At 38.2% G+C, this 13078-nt stretch overlaps 1 protein-coding gene across 1 annotated transcript in view; it reads right to left on the bottom strand.

Annotated features, from left to right (window-relative positions):
- The window catches only part of PIP5K1B (phosphatidylinositol-4-phosphate 5-kinase type 1 beta), a 322492-nt gene that overhangs the window by 85779 nt on the left and 223635 nt on the right, over positions 1-13078 (bottom strand). Inside the window, exons 9-11 of the mRNA XM_045840212.1 lie at positions 12839-12922; positions 12672-12720; positions 9672-9756 (exon numbers count right to left, since the gene is read on the bottom strand). Of these exons, the coding sequence (XP_045696168.1) occupies positions 9672-9756; positions 12672-12720; positions 12839-12922 (218 nt within the window). The remainder of the gene's footprint in view (positions 1-9671; positions 9757-12671; positions 12721-12838; positions 12923-13078) is intronic.

Here is a 13078-nt window from a genome sequence, read left to right as displayed (position 1 = left end):
TGGGGGAAACAGAAAAACAGCTTATTACAGCAGAGTACGGTTAAGTTCTATGGCAGAAGCACCACCTAAACTGAGACCTGAAGGAAGACCAGGGAAGGATGGAGAGTTGCAGGCAGAGGGACAAGAATGGGCGGCGATGTGGAGTCAGCCTGGAATGTCTGGGGTACGCGAAAGGGGTTCAGAGCTGCAGGGTCCTAGCGGAGAGGCTACGGCATGGAATGAGGTGAGCAAGAAGTCATGAGGGAGGGAAAGCAAAGTCACACCACCAAGGGACTCAGACGCCAAATTAAGAATTTTGTGTACTAGGGAATCCATGAGAGTAAAAAAAAATTTCTTTAACCATGGAAGGCTTTTAACAGGTAATTAGGAAAAGCACATTTGTATTTTAAAGTGATCCCTCTGGCTGCAGTGTAAGAAGAGATTAAATTGGAGGCAAGAGACCAATGTGGAGCCACTACTGTATGCACAAACCCTCAAAAAGCACAACCACACACACACACACACACACACACACACACAGTAGCTGAAAGAAGAAGATGTAAGCTCAGTATCTCAGAGCGAGGCTAGGTGTTGGTGAGTGACTGCATGTGGGCGATAAGGAAAAGGAAGGAATCAAAGTGTGATGCCAGCATTCCTGGTTTGCATGACCAAGCAGACGGTGGTGGCCTTCGGTGAGGTGTGGACTCGGGAAGTGAGGCAGGTTCTGGGACAGGAAGCAGACAAATTTAATTGTGAGCCTGTGAGCTTGTGGAATTTGCTGGACACTAATTGAAAAAGTTGGGTAGGCAAGGGGGTTTGTTGGAGGTGTGGGGAGTGAGTTATAAGTATTCAGGTGATAAAGAAGTCTTGAGAGATTGAGAAATCACCCAGAGAGAGTTGTCCAAGGGGAAGGGGCACAGTTGGAGCCTAGATGCTCATGAACATGCACACAGATAAGAAGCGCCAATGCGACCCCGGGGGAGCAGGAGAGGGTGGAAGGGAACCAGGATGTCTCGATTATGAAAGGCAAGTGAAAAAAAATCTTGCGCAGAGAACTGACATCAGTGGTCTCAAACACTATAGTTTTAAGAAAAGACTCAAAGTTACTCAATGGCTTGAGTGATGACTATTGATGATCTTGAGAAGAATATTTCAGTGGAGTGGTCAAAGCCAAATGGAGTGCACAGAAAGTGACAAAAAATAAGGAAGTGAGATAGCAACTAGGTCCAATTCTCCAATAGTGTGACTGCAAAGGAGGAGAAAGATGCACCAAGAGCTGGATGGAGATGCAGACTGAGGGGGTTTGTATTTAGAATGAACAGTTTAAAGGATGAAACATGGACCCAGAAGAGAGAATGAATGGTAAAAAGTACCCTGAAGTGGAGGTAAGCTTCAGAAAGATCTGTTGTGGACAGTAAGGAGAAGATGGGACCCAGCATATAAGTCATGACATCAGTCATTCATGCTTTCAACAAATACACATACTATGTGATCCACCCCCTCCCCCCAGGCTCCATTTCCCTGTAGTAGGTGCTAGGGATACAGCAATGAGTTTGTATCCAAGTGAAGGAGCCAGGCACCGAGTAAGATAAACAAGTGCAATCTATAGTATGTTAGACAGAGATGTGTTAAGGGAGAAGTAAATCAGGGGAAGTGGATGGAGATCACCTTTTTCACTGTGGCAGGGCTATAAGCATCATCATTACTGTCCATGCAATAAGAAAAATGACAAAGGGTTTGAATGTGCTTAGAAGCAGAAAGACTTTATTTAATAAATGGTACTGGGACAATGGTTAACTACTTGGGGAAAAACAAGGTTAGCTCTATGTTGTTTTTCATCAATGTCATATTGATTAAAAAACAAACTAATTTATAAATAGTAAAAGAAAAATATGAGTGAACATTTATCTTATTTTTCAATGGTAAAGTACTTTGTAAACATAAGAAAGATTAAGAAAACAATTCCATGTATAACATTAAAAAATACTTAAGAATAAAATCAACAAAAAGTGCAAGACTTGTACTCTGAAAATGATAACAGATTATTGAAAGAAATTAGTGAAGTCTCAAATAAAAAGACATCCATGTTCAAGGAATGGAAGACAATATTGTTAGGATGGCAATACACCTCAATCAATCTACGGATTCAACACGAGCCTTATCAAAAATACTAGCTGCCTTTTTTTTTTGTTGCAGAAATTGACAAGCTGATTCTAAAGTTCATAGAGAAATCGAAGGGACCCAGAATAGCCAAAACACTTTGAAAAGGAACTCACACTTTTGAAGGAGTCACACTTCTGATTTCAAATCTTACAATACAGCACAGAAGCAACTGATACGGTACAGTGCTGGTATAAGGATAGGTATGCAGATCAATGGAAAAGAATTGAGAAATCAGAAATAAATCCTAACATTTGTGAACAACTGATTTTCAACACGGGAACAAAGATAATTCAGTGGGGGTGAGGGGAGAATAGGCCTTTAAACAAATGGTGCTGGGATAACTGGATATCCACATGCAGAAGAATGAAGTTGAACCATATCTCATACCACATACTAAAATTAACTCAATATTTGTGAGTCATATATCTGAGAACAGAAACTGTGTCCAGATATATAAAGAACACTTAAAACTCAACAGTAAAGAGGCAAATAGCCCAACTAAAAATGGACAAAGGATTTGGACATTTCTCCAAGGAAAATATAAATGGTCAATAGGCACATAAAATGTTCAACATCAATAGTCATTAAAGAAATGCAAATCAAAACCACAATGAGATACCACTTTACATCCACTAGCATGTCTAAAATAAAAGTCAGACAATAACATACATTGGGATGATGTAGATAAATTGGATCTCTCATATGTTGCTCGTGGGATTGTAAAGTGATGTTGCTGCTTTGGAAAAGAGTTTGGCAGTTCCTCAAATGTTCAGTGGGGGTACCATCTGATCTAGCAGTTCTACTCCAAGGTATATATCCAAGAGAAATGAAAACATATATGTCCATACAAAACCTTGTACATGAATGCTGATAACTGCATTATTCATAATAGACAAAACCAGAAACAAGGCAAATACCCATCTCCCAATGAATGGATAAACAAAATGTGATATATCCATAAAATGGAATATTATCCAGCAATAAAAAGAATAAAGTATAAGATAGCTAAACCTTGGAAACAATATGTTAAGTAAAAACAGCCAAACATAAAAGGCCACATACTGTATGATCCCATTTATATAAACTATGCAGAACAGGCCAATCCACAGAGACAGAAAATACATTAGTAGTTGCCGGGGGCTGGGAAGAAGAGGGAATGGAGAGTGACTGTTACTAGGTATGAGATTTCGCTTTGGGGTAAAGAAAACGTTCCACAATTAGACAGTGGTGATGGTTGCACAACTTTGTGAATATGCTAAGAATCAAGTAATTGTATGCTTTAAAGGATAAATGTCATGGTACCTGAATTATATCTCCATAAAGATGTTATAAAAATAGACTAAAAATTAAAATAGGAAAAAGTAAACAGATCTGATGACTTGAGAAGTGAAATACTTGTTACATTAAAAACATGATAAACTATACAAACTGGGAAGATTTGCAACACGTGCCATAGTTCATGGAATTGAAGCTGCCGCCAATTGCACCATTAATTCCTGTATGACTAAGGAAGCAAACTTCCCACCATGGGGATTTTCACAGAGGTGTCTCACTGAAGCTGGGACAACCAAGACTACATCCTCCATAAACCAAGCAGGATGCAGGAGAGTCATGTTTTCCAGCCTTGGGGTAAATAGCCCACAGGCTGGTATTCACACAGCTTGCAAGGGTGGGTGGGGCAAGGGAAAGTGGTGGTGGGAAAATGGAGACAACTATAGTTAAACAACAACTATATAATATATATGTTTATCAATTGTAATGACGGTATCACATTCATGAAGATGGTAATAATAGGAGAAACTGAGTATGCGTATGTGTGTTGGGTATCATATGGGAACTCTGTATTTTCTGCCCAATATTTCTGAAAACCTAGAACTGCTCTGAAAAAAGTAAGTCTATTAAAAAACCTTCACTTAGAAAAACAAAACAACTCCCACCCCACTATCTTATGGTTGATCTTAGGCAAAATAAATAAATAACAAAAGACCCTTAGAGAATTTACTTTAATGAGTCTCAATTTGAGACCAATTTTAAGATAGCACTGAGACAGTTGAATGTAAAACAAAAGTTTTTCCTAGAATAAAAAAGGTTAAAAAAAGGACAGATATCTTTAATATGAAGAATTCATATAAATCATTTGGAAAAATAATAAACACCTAATATAAATGAGCAAATACCACAAAGCTCAATTCTCAAAGGAATGACAAATGTCTAATAAAAATGAATAATGGTTGAATTTCACCAGTACTTAAGGAAATACAAAAATAAAACAACCAGATAACATTTTTTACTTATCAGAGTAGCATAGTTTAAAAAGAATAATTCCGGCTAAGGGCTAGAAGGGTTCAGACTCTTTTGGAAGTCTGCAGTGGTGTAATCTATCTCTGCAGTTATGTGCATTTTAATGCCCTAGTGCTCCTTCTTGAAATGTACCCTAAAATAATAATCATAAGTTTGGACATGAAATTTATCTGAAGTGATGTTCACAAAATATTAGTTAGAAATAGAAAAAGTAGAAACAATTTAAATGCCCAATAACAAAAATATTAAATAGATTATGGTACACCCATATAATTTTAATGTATCACAATTTTAAATGGTGTCTTTGTAGAATATACAATCATATGGGAAACAATGTTATAACATGTGAAAAATAAAGGACATACATAAAATTGTACACCATTCTACTACCATTTTTATGTAAATACACAAAGCACACAAATAAATATTGATAAGAAGTATATCAAAATAGTAGTGGATATTTCTGATTGTGGGATATCAGGTAATATTTATTGTTCTCTGAATCTTTTTGTAGTTTCCAATATTTTTATATTGAAAAGGTTTTACTTTCACAAAAATGAACTCAAAATGGATTGAAGACTTAGATGTAAGACCTGAAACCATTAATAGAACACAGGGGGAAAAGCTCCTTGCCATTGGCCTTGGCAACAATTTTTTGGATATGGCACCAAAAGCAAAAATAAACAAATGCGATTACATCAAACTTAAAAGCTCCTGAACAGCAATGGAAACAATAAAAAAAATTAAGAGACGACCTCCAGAATTAGAGAAAATATTTGCAAACCATGTATCAGCTAAAGAGTTAATATTCAAAATATATAAAGAACTCACATAACTCAATAGCAAAAAACCAAATAATGTAATTAAAAATGAGCAAAGGATGTGAATAGACATTTTTCCAAAGAAGACACACAAATGGTCAACAGGTAGATGAAAAGATGTTCAACATCACGAGTCACCAGGGAAACGCAAATCAAAACCATGAGATACCATCTCTCACCTGTTAGAATGGCCATTAACAAAACAACATGAGATAACAAGTCTCGCCAACGACGTGAAGAAAAGGAAACCCCTTGCACTGTTGGTAGGAATGTAACTGGTGCAGCCACTATGGGAAACAGTGTGGAGGGTCTTCGAAAAACTAAAAATACAACTACCATATGATCCAGCAATTTCACTTCTGGGCATATATCCAAACACAATGAAATCATTATCTTGAAGAGATATCTGCATGCCCAAATTTATTGTAGCATTATTTACAATAGCCAAGACATGGCAACAACCAAAGCATCTACTGATAGATAAATGAACAAAGAAAACATGATACACATACACACAACATTAAAATAAGAAAATCCTGCCATTTGCCACAGCATGGATGGATGTTGAGAGCATATGCTAAGTGAAATAAGTCAGACAAAGACAAATACTGTATGATCTGACTCATGTGTGCATTCTACAATAACTGAACTCAGAAACAGGGTAGTGGAGTGGTTACTGGGGGACAGGTGAAATGGGGTGATGCTGGTCAAAGGGCACGAACTTCCAGTTATAAGATAAATACATTTTGGGAACCTAAAATACAGTATGGTGGCTATAGTTAACAATACTGTATTAAACACTAGAAAGTTGCTAAGAGAGTAGATCTTGAATGTTCTTAACCACACACACAAAACTTGTAATTATGTGAGGTGATAGATGTGTTAAGTAACTTGTGATTATCATTTCACAATATATATATGTGCATCAATCAGCACATCATACACATGCTTACACCATGTTATATGTCAATTACATTTCAATAAAGCTGGAAAAAAATCAAAAGACTTAAAGTGTTTTACTTTCTTCTGGTCAAGATGGAGGCATAGGCAGATACATTTTGCCTCCTTGCACAACCAAAAGAAGGACAACAATGAATTTAAAAACAAAAAATAACCACAACTGCCAGAAAATTGAACTATATGGAAGTCTGACAACCAAGGAATTACAGAAAAAACATTCATCCAGACAGGTAGTAAGGGCAGAGATGGGCAGCCAGGGTGGAGAGGACTTGGGCAAAGTGGCAGCTGGAGGACCGGGATGGGTGAGGCAGCGGCTGGCAGTCCCACATTTAAGTGAGGATAAACCAGGAAGAACAATTGGGGAGTGAGACAGACTGCGCACAACCCAGGGTTCTAGCACAGAAAAAGAAAGCCTCAGAAACTCTGGCTGAAAAAACCTGTGGGGATTGAGGCAGCTGCGGGAGAAACTTCCAGCCTCACAGGAGAGTTTGTTGCAGAGATCCATAGGGTCCTAGAATGTACACAGCCCCCCCACCCCTGCCCCAAATCAGCACCAGAAGGGCCCAATTTGCTTGTGGGAAGAGGAGGAAGTGACTGAAAGCTGGCTGAGAACCCAGCAAGCAGCATTATTCCCTCTCAGACCCTTCTTCCACATATAGCACCATAATGCCACAAAGTGGGTTGCCCGGTCCTGGTGGATACCTAAGGCTCTGCCCCTTACTATGTAACAGGTGCACTGAGGCAAAAATATATGGCCCAAATGAAAGAACAGATGAAAGCTCAAAAAACAGAACTAAGCAAAGAAGAGATAGTGAACCCATCAGATGCAGAGTTCAAAACACTGGTAATCAGGATGCTCACATTAATGATCGAGTGTGGTCGCAAAATAGAGGAAAAAGTGAAGGCTATGAAAAGTGAAATAAAGGAAAATACACAGGGAACCAACAGTGACAGGAAGGAAACAGGAACTCAAATCAACCATTTGGAGCTGAAGGAAAAAATAAATATTCAACCAGAACAGAATGAAGAAATAAGAACTCAAAAAAAAAATGAGGAAGGCTTACAAACCTCTGTGACAACTTTAAATGTTCCAACATCTGAATCATAGGGGTGCCAGAAGGAGAAGAGGAAGAGCAAGAAACAGAAAACTTATTTGAAAAAATAATGAAGGAGAACTTCCCCATTCTGGCAAAGGAAATAGACTTCCAGGAAGTCCAGGAAGCTCAGAGAGTCCTAAAGAAGTTGCACCCAAGGAAGCATATGCCAAGGCACATTATAATTACATTACCCAAAATTAAGATAAGGAGAGAATCTTAAAAGCAGCAAGAGGAAAGGAGACAGTTACCTACAAAGGAGTTCCCGTAAAACTATCAGCTGATTTCTCCAAAGAAATCTTGCAGGCAAGAAGGGGCTGGAAAGAAGTACTCAAAAGTCATGAAAGGCAAGGACCTACATCCAAGATTACATCACTGAGCCCTTCTTAAATAAACTGTTAAAGGGATTTATCTGAGAAAAAGATGATCAATAGTATGAATGGGAAAATGGTAACAAACTCATAGCTATCAACAACTGAACCTAAGAAAAACAAAAATGAAAACAAACTAAGCAAACAACTAGAATAGGAAGAGAATCACAGAAATGGAGATCACATGGAGGGTTATCAGTGGGGAGGGGGAGAATGGGGGAAAAGGTACAGGGAATAAGAAGCATAAATGGTAGGTATAAAATAGACAGGGGGAAGTTAAGAATAGTATAGGGAATGGAGAAACCAAAGAACTTGTATGTACGACCCATGGACATGAACTAAGATGAGACAACCGCTGGTGGGAGAGGAAGGTGCATGTTGGAGGGGAATAGAAGGGAGAAAAAAATAGGACAACTGTAATAGCATAATCAATAAAATATATTTTACATCTATTTTCATTAACAGAAATCCCCAACAAGTATTATAAGCAAAATCTGTTATATAACTATAAAATGTGAACATTCTAATTTTTCATGTTTGTGTGACGAAATTGTCATGTTTTGGGCTATGTAATTAGGCCACAGGATACCTAAATGATAAAATAACATGTAATAATAGGGTTATTTTTTCTTTTGATATAGTTTAGAAACTTAATACGTGAGTGATACATATCTATTGTGGAATATTTAATAAATATTGATGTAAGAAAAAGAAAGCCTACATAAATCCCCAATGCAGAATAACTATTGTTAGCTTTGGGTTTAGTTTGCTGTTCTTGCTTCTCCCTAATGGTTTAAGTTAGGGTACGGATCTGAGGTCCTTCTTCTTTTTTTAATGTAGGCATTTACAACCTTCACAGCACCCATGTTTTTAGTGTGTATATTTTTGTTTCCATTCATCTGTAAGTTTTTTTCTAACATGTCTGTACTTTGTTTTTTGACCTATTGTTAGTATGTTATTAAATTTTTCATGTATTTGTAAATTTTCTGGTTTTTACCTGATTCCATTGTGATTGGAAAAAAGAGAGAAGAGGATTAAAAAGCACAAACCTCCTGCTATAAAAGAAGAGACAGGGCTGTAATATCCACCACAGGGAATATAGTCAATAGCATCACAATAACTATGTACGAGGACAGATGGGTATGGACTTGCTGTGGTGATCACCTTGTAAAGTATGACCATGGTGAAGCCCACTATGTTGTACACCTGAAATCAATCTCCTATTGTATGTCAACTACAATTGAAATAGATGTTTAACACAAGTTTTTTTGTGTAATTTCAATCTTTTTATTTTAAATTTTTCTTTTTATGGATTTATTGGGGTGACACTGGTTAACAAAATTATACAGGTTTTGGGTGTACAACTCTACAAAAATTGTCTGTACACGGTATTGTGTGTTTACCAACCACGTCAAGCCTCCTTCCATCACCATTTGTCCCTCTTTCATCCTCCTCCACCTCCCCTCACCCCCTCTGCCTCCTGGCAATCACCACACTGTTGTTTAGTCTTTTTATATTTATTGAAAGTGTTCTTTGATCTGACATGGTTTACCCTGAAGAATATGTCATGAGAATAGCTACCATTAACATTTGTATATGGCCCATTAGAACTTTATTGTGCATTTAGGTATGCAGACCATTAAGTATTTATAAGTGTGAATAAATCTATAAGGATTAAGTGTTCCTTCAATACACCATTTTTGTTTGTTGTATATTATTCCATTATTTGATTGCATCATAATATACTTAACCAACATATTATAGGGTTGAACATTTAGGCAGTTTCTAAATTTTTCCACTGAAAAATAGGACTTTAATGATTATGACATCAGCAAATACTTATCTGGGATACTTAACATAATTACTATTGATTACTGCTTTTGGGCAATAAATAAACTCTTCCAATAAAATCTTGCAAAAATACACATAATGAAGTCAGCATGTAAATGTGAAAAGTAAAAAAAAATTCAAGAGAATCTTACCTTGAATTTTCTTGAAAACCCTGGAATTCATAAACTTTAGAAATCTGTCTGCATAAAAGCTTGGTCTATGAACCGAAACAGTGTCCTAAAAAGACAAATCAGGTGCCACGGGTTACGTCTGAGACAGTTTGAACCAGAAGAAAGATCTATGCAATTGGTCTCTGTCAGCCCACGTCCTTAACCTGCAGGTGTGGACATCGAGAGCCAGGTAAGAACAGGACCCAGGACTTGGGCTGGGGGAGGAGGCACAATCTGAGCAAAGATTCTAGATAGTCACAATGAAATAAAGCATTAAGAGGGCAGGTGAGAGACACAGCAAAAAGACTCTGCTTTATAAACCCAAACAACTAATCCTTATTCCACTGTGTGCCATGAGGGGTTTTTGAATTCTTCTTTTACATAAAGGCAGCCAGTGCTTCAAGTCATCTTATATGAAGGATAACACTTTCAGTCATGAACACAGTTTGAGGATATAAACAAGCAAAAACCAATCCCAATGTAAGGTTGATATCGGGGGAATAAAAGAAAAAAAGAAAGAAAGAAAAAGTGGGCTGGTTTAACCTACCAGTAATAAGGCACGTAGACACTGGGGAGATTCCCAGGAGACAAGGCTGACTGATGACCCCCATTACACTGAATTATCTGCTGATGAGGTTGAATTGCCTTTAAATTGTTAACTCAATTTTTTCCTACTTAGTAGGAGTCTTTAGAACGGAAGGGCCATTATTACAAATCCAGAAAAGGAAATGGATGAAGCAGTTAATTCTGTATGTTTACTCAGTAATCATGTATTTACTATCCAAGGTATATAATTCCAGAAATAGTATATTTGCTTATATAATGCTCCATTTTGATTCTAGGTTGTAGATTCCAATAACAAAATTTCTAAAAACTTGTTTAGATACTATCAAGCATCTGCAGTGGGGCTGGAAGAAAAACAACACATGGGACTGAAGGTTGAGAGACCTGGTGCTGGTGCCTGTTCTAACTTTAAAAAGTTGTGTGATCGTGGGAACAGTGTCTGTGTTTTTTCATCTGTAAAACAGGGCACTGATGTGAGGCACAAGGTAATTCTGTAATCAGCACAGTATGAGGGACACTGGACGGAGGAGCCTTCTTCGGCCAAGCTGTGATGGTCCTGGGACTCTCAGTGGTGCCGTGCACGTGGCGGGGAAACTTCGGTTTGACAGGCCCTCTCCCCAGTCTTCTGGTAGCTCCTGTCTGCGGTGGAAACAGGCGTCCAACAAGTACAGTGATTTGGAAATATTGGAGGGAGCAGGATGTTTAAGACTCGGCCCTGCTTTCTAAGAGACGTTGGACTGTGGTTCTCTTTGGTTGGTATGAAGAAACGGTGTTCAAATAAGAGGCACGTTTGTAACAGACAATGTCTTAATTATTGCTTACAATTTCACAAGTATATAATCAGCATGGAGAGTGTCTTTAAAAATCCAACACCAAAAAAAGATATACTGTAACTAGACAAAGGTGGGGGCCTCTCAGAAGCATCTGACCATCAGAGGACTAGGCGGTTGAGATCAGCAGTCCCATCTGGCAACAGGGACTTAAAGTCATCTCTGAAAACGGAAGAGGGTGCCAGAGGGAGTGGCACCTCTCCCTTCTGTGCTCAAGGCAGTGTGAAGTCCCTACTTTTCTAAGCTGAGGGAAACAAATTAATTTTGGCCTTTTAGAAGAAGGAATCTTTGTTCTGAATAATCAGCCTAAGTTTGATTCTTAGAAACAAATGCATGAACCTGTTGTTTACAAGTGTGTTCCGACGGAGGCTCTTCCTTAGTGTGCAGACAAAATGCAGATTTCACGCTGAAGGGTTATTACCAGTCTTCCTCAGAACCAAGAAAGAGGGTGTTCCTCTAGAAGAACAGCATCTATAATTTATCCTTTTTCCAAGGAAAGCATCTGCTAATATCTTTTAAAAATGTGTGTGCAAATCTTTGACCAATATATTCTTTGGAATTGTCATTTTAAATTATTAACTGAGGAAGGCTGTGGACACTGAATGTTCTGTCAGCAGCAGGAAGTTCAAATGTAACATTTAGACAGGAAAATCCTTGTGGAGACAGGGGAGGTGGTGATGGGAGGGAGGTGCAGAGGGGTGGGGAGAGAGAGAGAGAGAGGGGGAGGGAGAGAGAGAGAGAGAGAGAGGGAGGGAGGGAGAGAGAGAGAGAGAGAGAGGGAGGGAGGGAGGGGGAGAGGGAGAGGGGGGGAGAGAGAGGGAGAGGGAGGAAGAGAGATGGGGAGAGTGAGACTGCTTCTTGATAATTGTGTTCTTCTGTTTTAATTCTGGGACAAAAAACATTCTCTTATTAGTCAGCTTTGTGACTAATATCTACAGGACATGTCATGTATCAATCCCGTAACAACTTAAAAGCCTTCATGTCTTATGTCCTTATTATGTGTTAGGTATCATGTTGAACACCGAAGGGTGTCATTTAATTTTCACATTAGTTTTATGAGGCGGGTACAAGGGACGTACTACGACTGCCCTCTGGTACAGGTGGGAAAACAGGCTGAGAGAGGCCAAATAACAAGCAGTAGGTTCCGGGCCACATGGCTAGTGATGTGGTGAATGCAGGGTTCAAGTCCAGGCTATTGGCTATCAAAGTCAGGTTCAAACCCCTCTGTAGTTTGGTCTTGTGAGAACTTTCAACTGTCCTACTGAACTTCCCAATGCTTCAGAGAAGTCTCCATTTTCTCATGACCATTTTGTAATAGGGCCCTTCAGATTTCACACAGAAACAAGATATCATTTTGGTTTTGGCTTGGACCTAGCCATGAGGCTGCATGTGCAGTATCTGAATAGCTATCCAAATTTATGTTATCTTTGTTCTTAGAGCTGAACAATCTGCAAGCATGATTCTGAACTTATAAAGACCCTTGTTTCCTCTCCAAGTCCAGTGACACATGTTCCTAGACAGAGAGACTTCAGGCAGTCTGTGAGAAACTGAAAAATGTACAGTTTAACAAGGAACAGAAGCCACTTACCCCATCATAGACCAGTGCTTTCCAGGAATGTTCTAACTTCTTCATTAACCTAAATGTAAACAAACAGAAAAATAAAATGAGAATGTAAAATCACACTTGGTGAATTTTCAGAATCTTTTGTTGATTTATTTTGAAATGATAAAAAACTACCTCCTCAAATTTCTTACCTATATGATTGCAGAATGTCAATAATGCCCATAAATAAAAGCAGTTTTTCTCCCTTATGGCTTTTAGCTGGAATTCCTCCCATTCTGTTGACAGAGCAAAAGAGGAAATATTTTGTAATATATTATAAGAACAGAAAGTTAAAAATCATTTCTAGTAAATAAGCTGTGAAGAAAAATGGACAGTCTCTCAGAATTCTGGACTATCTCTCCCTTCATCATTTTTTTTTCCTGGTCTCAGTT

The sequence above is a fragment of the Phyllostomus hastatus genome, unplaced genomic scaffold, assembly GCF_019186645.2.
Source record: "Phyllostomus hastatus isolate PE091 unplaced genomic scaffold, TTU_PhHast_1.1 phas_contig_34, whole genome shotgun sequence".
Taxonomy (NCBI): Eukaryota; Metazoa; Chordata; class Mammalia; order Chiroptera; family Phyllostomidae; genus Phyllostomus; species Phyllostomus hastatus.
The sequence above is the reverse complement of the archived record's forward strand: the minus strand, read 5'-3'. Positions and strand labels throughout refer to the sequence as shown.